The sequence below is a fragment of the Lactuca saligna genome, chromosome 1 (assembly GCF_052625555.1).
Source record: "Lactuca saligna cultivar CGN05327 chromosome 1, ASM5262555v1, whole genome shotgun sequence".
Classification (NCBI taxonomy): Eukaryota; Viridiplantae; Streptophyta; class Magnoliopsida; order Asterales; family Asteraceae; genus Lactuca; species Lactuca saligna.
The window spans coordinates 12,132,555-12,149,658 of NC_136417.1; the positions used below are offsets into that span (position 1 = coordinate 12,132,555).

The 17,104-nt window shown below is 32.3% G+C and overlaps 2 protein-coding genes across 2 annotated transcripts; both read left to right on the plus strand.

Annotated features, from left to right (window-relative positions):
• LOC145008109 (GTP-binding protein-like protein) lies at positions 1-3,014 on the plus strand. Its single transcript, XM_078966758.1, has 9 exons — positions 1-175; positions 1,117-1,170; positions 1,256-1,429; positions 1,521-1,592; positions 1,670-1,729; positions 1,836-1,945; positions 2,027-2,326; positions 2,403-2,594; positions 2,698-3,014. The coding sequence occupies exons 1-9, from the start codon at positions 134-136 to the stop codon at positions 2,798-2,800; spliced, it is 1,107 nt and encodes a 368-aa protein (XP_078822884.1). The 5' UTR covers positions 1-133; the 3' UTR covers positions 2,801-3,014.
• Positions 3,015-9,917: 6,903 nt separating this feature from the next.
• Positions 9,918-11,503, plus strand: LOC145008200 (uncharacterized). Its single transcript, XM_078966855.1, has 4 exons — positions 9,918-10,041; positions 10,190-10,279; positions 10,919-11,158; positions 11,258-11,503. The coding sequence occupies exons 1-4, from the start codon at positions 9,982-9,984 to the stop codon at positions 11,309-11,311; spliced, it is 444 nt and encodes a 147-aa protein (XP_078822981.1). The 5' UTR covers positions 9,918-9,981; the 3' UTR covers positions 11,312-11,503.
• The last annotated feature ends 5,601 nt before the right edge of the window (positions 11,504-17,104 follow it).

Consider the following 17,104-nt stretch of genomic DNA (forward strand, 5'->3'; position numbering starts at 1 on the left):
AAAAATAGGGTTTTTAGGGGCTGCTGACCTGCGACTCCATTTACTCTAGAACCCTCTTTCCTTCGTCTATCGATACCAGTTAAGCTCATACATTCGAAGACGACATCAAAGCAGTACTTTCTTTACTTCAGCAATGGCGACCGTCATGCAAAAAATCAAAGATATCGAAGATGAGGTATTACCCATGTTCCATTTATATACTTTCGTCTTTCCATCTATACACGTACCTCGTATACCGGATAAACAATAGTTCACGAACCCTAGAAACATCGCTATGTCTTCGCAACATCATAATTAATTTAATTAATCGAGTTTGAGTACACGATTTTGTTTTAGTTCACTCGGGTATTATAAATCGATGTGATCTATTCGCAGTTATTTCAAAATCACTGCTCTGGTTAATCTTGATTCCTTAGATTCAGTATGAAGCTACAATACGAGTTACGACGTGACACAGTTTACGTTTTAACTTCGAAGTAAGTTGTCTTGGATGAAAAAAAAATTTAGATGCGGCACTTTAGAACAAATTTCCTATCTGCGGCAATGGAAACACAATTTTGATGGCCAGTTTAGTGCCAGGGGAGCTGCTTGTGTCCATAGATTTTAAAATCTGTTTAGAGAATTTGCACATGAGAAGTAAAGGTTTAATGATCTCAAGAACTTAATGGTGTTGATGTTACATGAGCTAATTTCAGCTGCACATTTGATATGTTTTGGACACTTTGGGAAGATATTTGGTGAATGTATGCTGAATTCAAGGCTCTGAAAAGCATAAATGTATTGCTCTACCTTGCTTGTTAAGTGTGCACCTGTGAATCTGTGATAGCCATACAAAATCTTTATGGGTATGAAGCTGTTAGCTGCATGCAGAATGTGCAGATTCATCTCTGATACATTGATAGAATTTCAGCTATTTTCATGTTGTATACCTAATAAAATGTAGCAGTTTTAGTCCTTATTCTCCAAGTTAGCATTTTTCTTATCCTTTCTCCTTTTATCCCATCTCTACATTTGGCATCCAGCATGTGAATTGTACTTAGTTTTGGTACTTATGGTAATTATAGTGTGCTAAATGTAACTGAGTCACTGAATGCATTATTTTTTTCTCCTTTTTAGATGGCAAAGACCCAAAAGAATAAAGCAACAGCACATCATTTGGGCTTGTTGAAGGTAAATATGAGTAGGTTGCTTAATTGTTAATTCCTTTAACAGAAAGTAAAAGAGTTGAGTTTGAGTTAATTGCTTGTGATATTAGGCTAAGCTTGCAAAATTGAGAAGGGAGCTTCTAACACCTACAACAAAGGGAGGTGGTGGAGCTGGTGAAGGTTTTGATGTTACAAAAAGTGGAGATGCAAGGGTTGGTCTTGTGGGTTTTCCTTCTGTTGGAAAATCAACCCTTTTAAATAAGTTAACTGGGACTTTTTCAGAGGTATATACTACATAATAACTCTTTAATCATCATAATTAAATTGTCTAAAGTTTAATGGACATTGTATTATGTTTGTTGACTTTGTTCACAGGTTGCTTCATATGAGTTTACCACTCTCACATGCATTCCAGGTGTTATTACATATCGAGGAGCTAAAATTCAGGTATAATTCCAAATCCTTCAATCTTTTTTTCTTTTTTGAAATGTTTATATTGTTTTATAGTATTTATCTGTTGGCAGTTGTTGGATCTTCCTGGTATTATTGAAGGTGCTAAGGATGGAAAGGGTAGAGGAAGGCAGGTAATCTTTCAATAGTTGCTCTTATCTGATTAAAAAAAGTTTCCTTTTTTGTTATTGATTTATTAATTTTGTTTAACTTAAATAAAAATACATTCTTGTTGTGTAGGTTATCAGCACTGCAAGGACATGCAACTGTATTCTGATTGTGCTGGATGCAATTAAGCCAATAACCCACAAACGTCTCATTGAAAAAGAGCTTGAAGGATTTGGCATTAGGTAAACCATAATTTTCCAAAAAAAAAAAAAAAAACACACCTTATTTACTGTTTCTTATTATATATAATCATTTTATTACAGGTTAAATAAAGAGCCCCCAAATCTAACATTCAGGAAAAAAGAAAAGGGTGGCATTAATTTCACATCAACAGTTGCTAACACACATCTAGACCTTGAAACAGTAAAGGCAATATGTAGTGAATACAAAATACATAATGCTGATGTCACCCTTAGGTTTGATGCAACAGCTGATGACCTCATCGATGTGATCGAAGGTAGTAGAATATACACTCCTTGCATCTATGTTGTCAACAAAATAGATCAAATCACACTTGAAGAGCTTCAGATCTTGGATAAACTTCCTCACTATTGTCCTGTTAGGTAACATACTTTTATTTATTATTATTATTATTCTTTTTATTTTTATTTATTTTGAACCATGGTATTTGTTTTGTAGTGCTCATTTGGAATGGAATCTTGATGGTTTGCTTGAGATGATATGGGAGTATCTGAGTTTGACCCGTATTTATACAAAACCCAAAGGAATGAATCCGGATTATGAAGACCCTGTGATTCTTTCTTCTAAAAGAAAAACTGTTGAGGATTTTTGCTTCAGGATTCATAAGGACATGCTTAAGCAGTTTAAGTAGTAAGTCACCTCATCTCATGTCACCTAATACTTTAACTATATATTTTATGTGTGTTTTTTTTTTTTTTTTATTGATTAATTTATTTTATTCTCTTTAATGCAGTGCACTGGTGTGGGGTTCTAGTGCAAAACACAAGCCACAAAGGGTTGGGAAGGAACATGAGCTTGAAGATGAAGATGTTGTGCAGATCATTAAGAAAGTGTGAGTTTAAATTATTTAAAAAAAAAAAAAAAAAAAGAAGAAAACAAACTAAATTTTGTTTTTGATAACTATTTGCGTGTGTTTGTGTACTTTGTATCGTTTGTGCCTTGTGGTGCAATATGGAATAGATAAGTGATTTGAGTATTGAGATTTTGTATCGTACATTCTTCTTTATTTTGGTCCATGTTAATTAATTTTATCATTATTTGATATATAAATTAAGTCGCACTCATATTAACACAAAGTTTGTTAAGCTTTCTGGTGGTGATGGTTGAGCCAGAATGTTTTGTCGTTCGGTATTATTAAGTATATGTCTGTATGGTTTGTCTCTTATCCCACTAATCCACTAATAAATATATCGTGGTCCAAGTTGATCAAAGTCGTAAGGAGGGTATGTATGTCATATACTCATTGTCATGTCGATTTATAACTCGTCAAAATCAGAAAGGTACGTCTTTGTAACTTGGTGTAAAAGAAACAAGCAATATATAAAAAGAATCAAATTATTGACCATTAAAAAATTAAGCTCTAGAGCGTGTTCCTTATTTTTATATTATGTTTTGTTTAAAGTTTTTTGTCGTCAATAAATCAAACGAGCACACTACAGGTATGTCATGGACTCATGTCGGTCTAAGACGCAGAATCCTTTTTGTGCATATACATGTTCAAAAAGTGTGGACATGCACATTCATACTTTCAAAAAACGACTTTTTTTTTTTTGAAAGTTTTGGTTTACAACACATAGATGAGATGAAGAAATGAGAGGTGTTAAGAGATATAACTTATGAAAACATTAAAGACCATAAAAATCGATCCAACCACCGGTTCAATCCAACCTGAACCCAATCTAATATTAACATGTTGGTCCCCATTTAAATAAAATGGGTCAATCCGTCTAACTTTTTTATTAAATAGGTTGGATTGTATAAAAGTTATCAACATGTTTTCAACCTACAATACCATTTAATTTTAAAAATTATTTAAATATTATGTATTACTCTAAGTATTAATTTATAAATTATAATATTGTGTTATTACTCATGTTTAAAAAAAATGCAATTTAATTCCTATCTTTTTTCAGTGTCGAAAACATTAGCCACCTTCTAAAATCACTTCGAAATTAATTATTTTTATTGTTATTTGAACATTTATTTGTATTTGTGAACTGTGATTGTGTTTTTGACATATTTTGAAATTTTATTTAAGTTTGGAACTAATTTAAATGGTGTGAACTTTAGTTAATTTATTTACTTTTTTTTTTTAAATGGGTTAACCTAAGTTTAACCCATTTTTTAAATGGTTGCGTTGAGAAATACATAAGCAGGTAGTGGTAACTTATTCATTTGAAAGGTTGGGTTTGGTTGAAAATATCAACCCATTTAAACAAATAGGTTGGGTTGGGTTGAAATCTTCCACCCAATTAGTAAATAGGTTGAATCCGAACCCAACACATATCGATCTATTGTCAGCTGTATAAAAAATAGTAACAAATTGAAAAAAAAGTATTTGCGGTCGATTCCGTTTTAAGTATTTCTTACAACTAAGCCATATAATATGGCTTCTTTACTTGTATCCTAAGCTTGATATGAATTCATTATGTGTTTCTGTTTTAATAAAATGATTCATATTATAAGAATTTATGATGTAACTATAAACAACTGAATTTTTTAATTATATTAAAGTAAAACATTAAGTTAAATAATTATTAGAAAGAAAAGAAGTTTTATATTGTATAAATCACCTAAAAATGAGGTTTCCAGTGAAATATGGAATTGAGGTTTCCAGTGAAATATATGATATGACGGGCCAATAACTAACAACATGTAGTGTATGGTACCTAATTTATCTTCGTTAAAATGTAAGGGTGTGAAAAACTCGGTTGGCAAAAATCAAAAAACCTAACTGAAACTAGACAAATTGCAAAAAATGTCTACGTGGTTTCTTTTTATGTGGTTAATGTTCAAAAGTTTAGAAAGTTGTAGATTTGATTATTTTCAACAAGTTTTGTTGTATTTTGGTTCTTCTTCCGTTAAATTTAACAAGTTGACTGTTAAATTCATTAAAATAACTATTTTATCCTCAGGAACCATTTTCGTTGTTTTATCTTTACTATATTGTAAGGACCATTTTTTCATATATATATTTTTTATTTTATTGAAGTATTATATATTAATAAATATTATTTTATTGGATTACTAATTTATTTTATTTATTTATTTATTTTGTTTGATTATTTTTTTTCATAATAAATATTTTATTATTGGATTATTAATTTCTTTTAGTTAATTTTTGTAATTTCTTTTTTAAAATTATTTTTTATTATATTATTATTTTTAATTTATTATTTTCTTCATATACTAAATATTATTTTTATTGGATTACTAATTTATTTTTAATGTATAATATTAGTTCTTGTTAATTTTATTGGCTCCACTACAAAGTCTTGGGATACGTAAAATCACCGTATCTCATCATAGAAATCGTGAGGATCATTTCCAAACACCTTCATTGTAGGTAGCTTATCATTAGAAATCATAGGGAAAGCATCACCACTATCACCCGGTCACCACCACCACCACCACCACTTATAATTTTACAAAGGTTTGTTGCACATTATGCGTGACATGAATGATTCTAGTTTATTATGAATAGGTTGTTGCAGGTGGCTACCAACGATGTTGAGTGGAACAAGACAAGGTTTTTGTTGAACCTCTGATGAAGGTGTTTGGTGGTGATCCTGCCGATTTTTGACGATGAGAAGCGACGTTTTTGCGTCTTTCGGCGACTCTCTGGTGAAACTAATAAAACTAAAAAGAATTGATAGTATACATTAAAAATAAAATAATAATCCAACAAAATAATATTATTATATGAAAAAAAATTACAAGTAATAGTTCAATATATTAATATTTAAAAGAAAACAAAAAAGGAATCACAAAAAATAACTAAAAAAAACTTATAATCCAATAATATAATATTTATTATGATATAAATATTATATATTAAAAATAATATTTATTTATATATAATAATTCAATAAAAAAGAATAACTCCAATAAAAAAATTATAAAAAGAATCAATTAAAAGGAATAATCCAATAAAATAATATTTTATAATATATAATAATCCTATACAAATATATTTATTATGATATAAATATTATATTACGAAGTATATGTATTGATATATAATAATTTAATAAAAAGGAATTACTCCAACAAAAAAATTAAAAAGTCCTCCAACTTGATTAAGATTATTTATTCTAAATAATCTTTTGTCAAAAAGTCATTTTCGACCCCTATTATCTCTAAATTGACTAGCCCGGATGTACGGGCGTTACACTGTCTCAAAGTCTCGAATGTTGCCTGCTGCTCAGGCGCCCAACGAAAGACCACGTCTTTCTTCTCAAGATTCTAACACACACAAAATGGCACAAAGAGCTCAAGAACACTAAAAAATGGCTCTACTAAAGCTTAGAAAAGGTAGAAACTTTCCCTAACTATAGATCCAAGAGATAAATGGTCAAAGTTGAAGCTTTTTACCTCAAACAAGCCGGAAATGTGCCAAAACTTCTTGATCTACTTGCCTTCTCTTGATATCCCAAACCTCGTCTTTCTTCTTAAGTTTCTAACACAGACAAAATGGCACAAAGAGCTCAAGAACACTCAAAATCGATTAAGGTTACGTGAGGATTGTTTGAGGGTGTTGGAGGCTATAAACGAAGCCAATTAAGGTGTTTATATAGGGTGCAAACCCTTAAAATTAGGGTTTCATCCAGACAGGTCTACTCGTCAAATCGGGGCATCCGACTCGATGATTCGATCCTTCTACCCGCGTTCATGTTTCACCTCGACTCGACGAGTTTGGGCCTCAAACTCGCTGAGTCCCAGAGTAAAATGCAAAAATTCATATTTAAAATACATACTAGAAACCGGACGCTACACATAATATAATGACATGGAGTAAACAGATTAAAATTGCCCTTTATATATTGATTTAGGGCTTGGAGAAGAGAAAAACGAAGGACGTCTGTGTTCGATCTCTTGTAATAGATACTTCTTATTCTTCCTCTCAATCGTTGATGTCCAACTGAAGATCTATAAAGAAGATATTTGATGATGAAAACCCTTATGGATGTGGATGCCCTTCTTTGATTTGGACATCTAGAACGGAGGATCATCCAGAGAAAAAACTTCAAGGCTTGTTTGAACAGATGGGTAAGTGTAATACATTCTATCTATTTGTTTGGTTTCTTTCAAAAACAAAAACTTATTAAAATGGACATGATAAAGCTTTCAATTACGCTTACCCATCTTTTCAAACAAGTCCTAAACATTATATTTGGACGATCCTCCATTCTAAATGTCCAAATCTGAGAAGGGCGTCTACATCCACAAGAGTTTTCATCATCATATATCTTCTTTGTAGATCTTGAGTTGGACATTAACAATTGAGAGGAAGAAGAAGAAGTAGTAGTTATTACAAGAGATTGAACACAGACGTCGTTCGTTTTTCTCTTCTCTAAGCCCTAAATCGATATATAAAGGGTAATTCTAACATGTTTATTCCATGTCATTAAATATAATGTCATGTCATTTGCCAACTAGTTGTATATTTAATGAATCTGGTTGCCTCTAACGAGAATTGAACAAAAGCGTAAGTCCGTTAGGTTTTTTTCAACAAACAAAACATGATTGATGTTTTTTGAACAGTTTTGAAACTTCGTTGGTCTTACAAGTCATTTTCGATATTTAATTACACGTTATAAGTCATGTCATTCGTTGACTTTCATTAGCCGGTTGACCTTTAATGAGAAGTGTAAGTTAGTTGGGTTTTTTAAAACAAAATGTTAAGGTCGTTAGGTTTTCTTGAACAAACAAAACATAATTTGAGTTTTTTAAACGGTTTGAAAACTTCGTTGGGGAGATTAGTGTTGTAGTTGAGAAAAGAAGATGTGGTATGGGGAGTTAAGGTGGCCGAGGAGATAATTGGCTTCAGAGAGAATGTAAGGGTGGGTTTTCTAGAATTATTGAGAAAGAATGGCAGCGAAGAATGAATAGAGGCGGAGACTGCTCTCTTTAGAAGGTTTAAAATATGTTATGGTATAAGTTTCAACAAAATATAATTTTTGATAGAAATATGAAAATGCAAATTAGTCCCCTTTAGTTAATAGGTTTTATTAATTTGGTTTGAGAGCAATCTCGTCATTTTACAACCATTTAACGAAGCTCATTATACGGTAAACATCATAGGAGCGACACATAGGGGTGAGCATATTAACCGAAAAACCGAACCATAACCAAATTAACCAATATAATCGAACCATTTTAACCGAACCATTACTAAAATCTATGGTGCGGTTTCTAATTTTGATTAACCGAATACATATGGTTCGATTATGGTTTTCATCTAAAACCGAACCACTATTAACCGAACCGAACCGAATCAACCAATAATATTAATAAATATTTTTATTATAATATAATATTAAATACCCCCTCTCCCCATCTCATTTTTATTGTCCACTTTTTACTTTTGGAGTTTTTATATTCCAACTTTAATTTTAAATATTTTTGTTTTTTATATATAATACTTGATGCAAAATATATGCATGAATTGTGTTTTAAATGTCTTTTCATTTTTATAAGTTTTATCAAGTAATTTATAACATAAATATAAATATTTAAGGTTAAAGTTGAATAATAAATACTTTAAAAGTCAAAAGTGAACAATAAATATAAGGCATAAGGAGTATATTATATGTAATTATATGAAGAATTAAAATTTTTAAGGGTAATTATCTAAAATTAGATATGATAAGTAATCTTCTACAATACAACTATATATACATAACCATTCACTTTTTATAACAATGGACTTTATATTTTTTAATTTTTATAGAGAAGTATTTTTAATTTTATATCATTTGATCATTATGGTTAACCAATATTAACCATTAACCATAATCATTAATCGACTAAAACCGTTATACAAAACCAATATTAACCGCTACCCAATGACTATTGAAATACATTAACCAATTGTAATGGTTATGGTTCAGTTTTGACCAATAAATGAACCAAACCGTCCCATACACACCCCTAGCGACACGTACAACTTTTGGAAACGATAAGGTTGAGCCACTTCAATTTTTAAAAACTTGGACTCAAATTGCAAATTGGTGTCAACCTTAGGGACTAAAATTGCAATTTACCTTTACTCGTGATAATATAAGTGCAGCATAATTTGACAGAAATGGTCCTACAATGATTCAATATTTATTTTGTTGTACAATCAAAGATCTAGTAAAGAATTTTGAGTCACCAATTTTTTTTTATCTTTTAAAGCATCAAAAATTAATTGTAATCTCGTTTTAGCCGCTAGCTCCTTGCTAGGGTCTTGTTTTTTTATATCTGTTCAGCCTGTTCAATAAAATAGTTAATTGTACTATTTTCAAAGGTTAAACCTGAAATACTCTTTCAATTAGTATCTATCAATATTTTTATAATTGGTGATTTTAAGGTAATTAATTCATTACATTCGTATAAGACATCTAATCAAATAAATTAACTCTTATAATTTAATTACCTTTTTCAAGATTATTCTATCTTTATCTTCTTTCACTACAATGATCACCAATCAACGACCATCATCAAAATAAAAAGAGCAAAGCAAACACATATCGTATCTCTTTTCTCTAAAGCCTACAAACTAGAAAGAACGAACTTGTACTTGTATGCCAAAACTTTAATAAATTAACAGTTGTAACTTTTAATTTAGACATTGATCCAATTAGTAATTATCAAACAACCTCCAAATTATAACTTTTTTGAGACAAATCTTCATCTTTAATTTTAGATATCTAAAATTCTATATATCAAAATTCAATCATCCGGAATTTACAAATATCCAATTAAACCATATGACATATTTTAAAGTTCGTATTTGAAGAAAATGTTATAAACGAACAGATTACGTACCCAATTTGTTTATTCTTATTAAAGTACTTGGTCGAAGTTTTAGAAATCATTAAATGCTTTTTCTTTCCCTGCTTTTTAACATGGATCCACCCAATAAGTGTTCTAATTAGCGCGTCAACTTGGTGGCAATATCGTAATTAATAACCCATACCTGTCCCTTTAACAAACCAGTGGAATTGCAATATTAGTTTATTATAAAAAGAGGATGACGAAGATAATTCTGTGTTCAATTGTCGTCATTCGTGAAGTCTCTCCTGCTGCACCGGTGTGTACTTCTCTCCCTCTCCAATCCATCTCTCTCCCTCTCTCTCTCCCACAACTACACAAAAAACCACGCACTTCTATCTCAAAACTCTAAGCCTCTATGATTCACAGTTCTGCGTGTATTAATTTTTCTGTTTTTGATTATGTAGTTCAATTCGGAATCGCCGAACATCGAAGATCGATCCTTCTTTTCTGAGCGTAATCGAAGAGCTGATTGCATGGATAACCTCAAGGAAGAGGTAGATTTTTCTCACTCTGTGTGTTTTCCTATCTTCTTTGCGCCATTGTTATAGGTTTAATTTCAGAATTTCACTATTCCGAACGCTTTTGAAATGATTTTCGGTTTTTTCCTTTTCCTTTTCCTTTAGAGATTATTAGTTATGAGTGAAAGATGTTATTCAGTTGTGGTAGGGTTGATGCTTACGGTTTATAATTTATTCATCCGTTAAGCTTTTGATCTGAGATAATCGTGCTGTTCCGAAGTTCGAAATTGATATGGTGAGTGATGTTCGAGTGTTGTGGTGAGAATTACTCACAGTTTTGTAGGTTCAGGAGTTGGTGATTGTCATGATTGCTTAATTTGCGTTTAGGTTTTACTTTTTTATTTTTTCAACGAACGAATTGACATTTCGATTGCGTTGGAGGATGAAGAAAGGTCGGTTTTCAAAGTTTGAATGCTCCAGCTGTACATGTTTGAATAAATTAAAGTATATAGAAATATATCTTGCTATATTTGCATCACGTCTTTAAGTAACATTCTGTATATATAGTACTACCATGTGAAACCTGTAAGGTAGGAAATCAATCCCTCTTATAGTAATTTGGTTACTTAATTTCACAATTCTTTTAGTAAAATATGGTGAATGATCTGTTTGTAGAAAGATGCGCCATGGTTATCAGTCCCACAATTTGGGGATTGGGACCAGAAGGGACCATTACCAGACTACTCTTTGGATTTCTCAAAAATCAGAGAGAAGAGGAAACAAAACAAGAGAGAGATATCAAGAACTAGCATTGGTAATGAAGAAGACTTCATCTCCTCCAATAAAGTCAAACAAGATACACCACAGCCAAGTGCCCCCCTTAAGCAGTACAACGAGGACCCCCACTCTCCAAATGTAAGCACCTTCATATCCACAAATATCTAATCAAGATATAACTATTTCATATATATATCACATTCTTGTATTTACTTTGTTTTTTATTATTGATTTTAGGTGCAGAAAAGACGAAGCGTATTAAATTGCTTCAGTTGCTGCATGAAGGCATGATATGTTTCATTTCATGGAGAGGAGAGAGATTTTTAATCTTCAAAATTCTCGGTATATGTTTCTTTGTTTGCCTTGTTTTTGTTGATATACATGTGATTTATGATGATGATTGGTGTGTGGGATTTCTTCTTTAAAATTTGCATGATGTATATATGTTTAGAATGAATGGTACAATCGATTTGACGTTTGCTATGATTAGTCTATAGACACTTTATGCTTTTATTGTATGCAGCAAAACAAATACAAAATATGCTAGAATGAATCCAAAAACGTATTCTCGAACAAGTAACAAACTTGAATCTAATAAAGAGATAGAAATAAACTTTTACTTCTCTGATATTATCTAATTTATGGTAATTAATATTCTGTAAGAATAAGTTTCAATACGAATGTACGAGTGTTTGAGTGATAAAAGTGACACCAAGGATGCCGTTTAAGTATAATTTAAATCCCTTTGAAAAAGTATACGGGAGGTGATATTTTTCTTTATGTTTGAAAGTGTTGCGAAATACTATTGCATGACACTAGCTCACTTAAGACACCGTTGGCCCTTGCATTTTAATGGAAAGGGAGGTGATATATATATATATATATATATATTTTTTTTTTATGTTTTTTATTCGTCTGTTTAAAATAAAAAGGAATTTTGATTTTTTTTTTCATTTTAATTTTAATTGAAGAGAAAGAATATAAAAAACACTTTTTTAAGTGAATGAATAAAAAAACACAAGTGGAAAATACAACTTGGGCTACTATTTTCCATGGGGATCTTTGGTTATATTTGAAACATCTTAGGTCGATTTGTTGGTGGAATTGGAATTACTAAATACTATATGATATGAATAACTAGTTGATCGACATCTCTCTTGTGTATAATATAGTTATATGTAAACCTTCAAATATCATGGGAAGAGCTGAGATAACTTTTGATTGACAGTTATTGGATTAACAAGTATCAGTGATTGTTAAAAAACTTGAACTGATAAGTCCTTACGATGTGAACTTTGATCTCTCTCGGATGAAATAGTCATTTTACTGGAACTAATGGTTCTTCGAATTAATGAAGCTGACTAATGGCTGAAACTGATTTAGTTACTTAGTTCAAGTTGACATGCAACCAACCTTCAATTACATTCCAAGTCCACTTTCAAAGAAACCTGACAACTAGTTATGTTTTCTAAAATTGTTAGATTGAATTAGTTTACTACACTTATCACAAATCTAGTCTTATTAATGGCTGTTGTTTTACAAATGCCTGGTGTTTACTAAAAAATTGAAATTTGACTTGTGTTTACAAATGGCTAGCGTTTACTTAAATTGACTAACAATTTACCCTATTTAATTATGACAAAACCAACTTAATATATCCAAAAGTATTTATGTAAAAAAACATAATATATGAAGTTCTCAACTTCTCATTAATCCATATATACTCAAGGATTTCTTATTTGATGAACTTGACCTTGAACTTTTCATCTTTCAATGATTTCACTAGTAATTAATCCAAACATTTTGGACAGTGTGTGTACACTTAAAAGTTGATAACAAGGATATTGTAAATTTCATGCTTGAACACCACATATGGTTTTCACTAATTAGTAACAACAAAAGCATTATAATTTTCTAACCATTGATCTTCTAGGCTTTTTAGACACAATTTTCTCTCTCTTGAGATATAGTAACAACAAACGTATTATACTTTCATGCATAATCAATCTTTTCAAGAAACTAGTTCAATCGAAATCAAAACCAAAGCTTTCAATCTCTCTCTTGAGACATTGTAGATTACAAATAATATTTTTAAAATGTTTAGCTTTGATTTTTTTTTTTTTTTTTTTTAATAAATATAGTATTGTGTTAGTTTTATTATTTTCCATTAGTAATCTTTTGTAACAACTCTAGTTCTGTTGAAGAAATCATCACCGATATAACATTTTTTTTCAATAATTTAGCAATTTTCATTTGGTTCGTTAGTAGTTCAACAGCTTCAGTTTTTCTATTTCAAATAAAAAACAAAAATGTCTTGTTGACTTGATAGTCTTAAAAAACACAATAAGCCCTACTTCAACACTACTCATTACCTCATAATTTCACATTGTTTAAGATTATAGTTGTCTGCTCAAATTATTTAATTTAGCGGATATATGATACCATATAACTACTATATTTACTACATATAACTACACAATATATTTATTAATTTGACACGATAATGATTTTAGAGAATTGAGTTGGATTTACCGTCAAAAAAAAGGTAAATGTCTATATTTTGATATCTGAATTCTAAATGATATTAATACTAAGTTTACCAAACAAGATCTTTTAATTAATGAATTATTATTTTTGTTTTCAAATATTTTTTAGTAATGTAATATTAATAGTATAAAGGAATTTTTCGATTCAAGGCCATTTTATAAGAGGGCCATGCAACCGCACCACCCACACAAACCCCAATGTGTTTTGTTAATGTGGTGTTTATATAATTTGTCCTTTGAAAACAAATAAAATCATAAACATCTGTGTAGAAGATGCCATGAATTGGACTTATAGTATGAAATGACACAATCTTAATTGGTGATAATGTGAGGGACACAAAAAAAAGTAAATAAGAAAGCTAGTTCAAGGAGACATAGAGCTATAATTTCTCGGAATGAGTTTTTTTTTTTTTTTTTTTTTTTTTTTTTTTTTTTTTTTTTTTTAACTTTTTACATTAAAGGTGGCTGTGGATTGTGAGATTGAAACAAAATCTCTAGTGAAAGTGACAAGGGTTCAAAGTTCTTCCACGAGATGATTAACGACATCAAAGGAATGAGCATGAGTTGATTATCTTTAAATGGACGTGAGCGATCTGATCTGATTTCATGATAATCATAGATGAGATTAGATATTGCTTTCTAATTTCTCCTCAATTTTAAAACGAGAAATAAACTGAAACCAAGTTCCACACAGAAAATTGAAAAGCTGAACCAAACTCTGTTGAAATAATTCAGAATTCCTTAGTTTATTTAATTATGCACGTTTAAATGAGTAGCTGAATAAATCAAAGCCATGTTGGCTGTAGTACCGAGTCTTATGCTTAGTAGAGATAGTTGAGGTAGTTGCTAATTAATCGCACTTTATTTTGCTTAAATAGTTGTCGAGTCTGTAAGTTGAGGTACCACCTCTAATCAGTTTATCATCTTTAATGAAGTTCAAGCTTTAAGCTATATACCCTGTTTTTTGTTGTGTCACTGTGCCATTGCTAATAAGCTTTGCAGTTTTGTTTTTGGTCTAACATTTGGTATCAGAGCGAATCTGGTGCATGCCCAAATATCAACCAAAGGATATGACGGGAGAGAGTAGCAATGGTGGAAGAGAAGGCCAAGTAACACTCCAGTATCCCATGTTGACGAAGACGAATTATGGAGTGTGGGCAATCAAAATGCGGGTATACATGTTGGCCCAAGGTGCCTAGGATGCAGTAGAACCCAGAACCTCGAATACCCTCGTTGAATCAAAGAAAGACAACATGGCGTTGGCGGCCATTTATCAGGGTATACCGGAAGATCTGTTAATGGTCTTGGCGGAGAAGAAAACTGCCAAAGAAGCCTGGGAAGCCCTAAAAATAATGTATATGGGAGCTGATAGGGTGAAGGTGGCCAGAATTCAGACGTTGAAGGCTGAATTCGAAACATTGAGGATGAAGGAGACGGACTGTGTTGATGATTTCACAGGAAAAGTGACCAACACTGTAAGTATTCTACGTACGTTAGGAGATAAGATCGAAGAAGCTCAGGTAGTAAAAAAGCTACTTAGAGCTGTGTCATCCAAATTCGTTCCGATTGCATCAACTCTCGAATAATTTGGAGATCTGGATGAGATGTCTGTCGAAGAAGTCATTGGAAGGCTTAAGGCCTATGAAGAACGTATGAAAGGCTTTGTCGATAATGATGATCGGAAACTGTTGTTGACTCACAAGGAATGGTTCGATAGAAACAAGAAGAAAGACGAAGAATCAAAATCAAAAGCAAATCGTGGTGGCTTCAGTAATTCACGAGGTCGTGGAAGAGGGAGAGGAAGGAATGGCGGTGGTTGAGGAGGTCGTGGCAAAGGTGGATCGTATAATCAGAAGGATGGGAACCAATCCACATCGAGCAGTCATGACAAAAGTGGCATTCAATGTTATAATTGCCAAGAATTTGGACATTACGCCGCTGAATGCAAGAATCCACGAAAAGAACGGAATTACGAAAACAATTTGATACGAGAAGAAGATGAACCTGCATTGTTGCTTGCAGCATATGAAGAAAATGGAGAAGTGTATCTAAATGAAGAGAATCTCAGCCCAAAATTGAAAACACACGGTAATTCTCAAAACCAATCTAGTATATGGTACTTAGATACGGGAGCCAGCAATCATATGACTGGTGACAAATCAAAATTCGCAACTTTGAATAACACGATACAAGGCTTCGTGAAATTTGGGAATGAATCCAAAGTTCGAATCGAAGGAAAGGGCTCAATCGTGTTCAGATGCAAGAATGGTGAGCAACGGAAGATGAACGAAGTCTATTACATTCCAGACCTTTGCAATAACATTATAAGTCTGGGACAGTTGGCTGAAGGAGGAGATGAAATACAAATCAAAGGCTCATTCTTATGGGTCAGAGATGCAAAGGGGAAGCTGTTAATGAAAGTGGGAAGGTCATCAAATCGTTTGTACAAGATCGAGCTTGAAGACATTCGAAACATGTGCCTGACTGCTCAGGTAGAGGATCAGTCATGGCTATGGCACAAACGAATGGGCCACATCAACTTCAACACACTAAAACAGATGGTGGATAAGAAACTTGTAGAAGGAACAATGAATGTGAAAATTCCTTCACAACCGTGTGAGGGCTGCCTGGTTGGAAAACAAACAAGAAATCCATTCCCACATCATGCAAACTATAGAGCAAAGAAGAAGCTTGAGCTTGTCCATGGCGATTTATGTGGTCCCATCACTCCTCCTACTCCTGCTGGTAATAGATACTTTATGCTAATAATTGATGATTTTAGCAGAGTAATGTGGGTCTATTTGATGAAGACGAAAGATGAAGCATTCCAAATGTTCAAAGATTTCAGGGAGAAAGTTGAAACTGAAACCGGTGATAAAGTCAAGGTATTTAGATCAGATCGTGGTGGAGAGTTTATGTCAAATGAATTCTCAAATTATTGCAAACGAACAGGGCTTGAAAGACACTACACAGCTCCATACTCCCCACAACAAAACGGGGTAGTGGAGAGGCGAAATAGAACTGTGTTAGAGATGGTACGATGCAATTTAAAAACCATGGAGATGCCAGATGTCTTGTGGGGTGAAGCGGTGACACACTCTGTTTACGTATTAAACAGAGCACATTCAAAAGCTTTAAAAAATTCGACTCCTTATGAAATGTGGACTGGTAAAAGGCCGAACATTGATCATGTCAGGGTGTTTGGGTGTGTCGCGCATATGAAGATAGCAAAAGGGCATTTAAAGAAGCTTGAAGATAGAAGCCTTCGTCTAGTTCATCTAGGAGTGGAGAAGGGATCAAAGGCATATAGATTACTGGATCCAAGCACCGGAAAAATGTATGTGAGTCGTGATGTCATCTTCGAAGAACAACGAGGCTGGGTTTGGAATGATAGTCTAAAAATAAAATCACCACCGAGAATGAGTTTCACAGTGGAAGGTGTTGATTTTAAAGATGGGTACTATGAAGATGATGATGAATGGGACGGAGAAGGAGCATGGGTTGCTGACACACCGGATCAGGCTTTGAGGTCAACACA

Excerpts from the sequence above, each read along its gene's own strand:
- LOC145008109 (XM_078966758.1), top strand. The coding sequence starts at position 134 with ATGGCGACCGTCATGCAAAAAATCAAAGATATCGAAGATGAG. Across the intron at positions 1,593-1,669 it reads ATCGAGGAGCTAAAATTCAG|TTGTTGGATCTTCCTGGTAT; the intron begins GTATAATTCCAA and ends ATCTGTTGGCAG. Across the intron at positions 2,327-2,402 it reads CCTCACTATTGTCCTGTTAG|TGCTCATTTGGAATGGAATC; the intron begins GTAACATACTTT and ends TTTGTTTTGTAG.
- LOC145008200 (XM_078966855.1), top strand. The coding sequence starts at position 9,982 with ATGACGAAGATAATTCTGTGTTCAATTGTCGTCATTCGTGAAGTCTCT. Across the intron at positions 10,280-10,918 it reads TGGATAACCTCAAGGAAGAG|AAAGATGCGCCATGGTTATC; the intron begins GTAGATTTTTCT and ends ATCTGTTTGTAG. Across the intron at positions 11,159-11,257 it reads AGGACCCCCACTCTCCAAAT|GTGCAGAAAAGACGAAGCGT; the intron begins GTAAGCACCTTC and ends TATTGATTTTAG.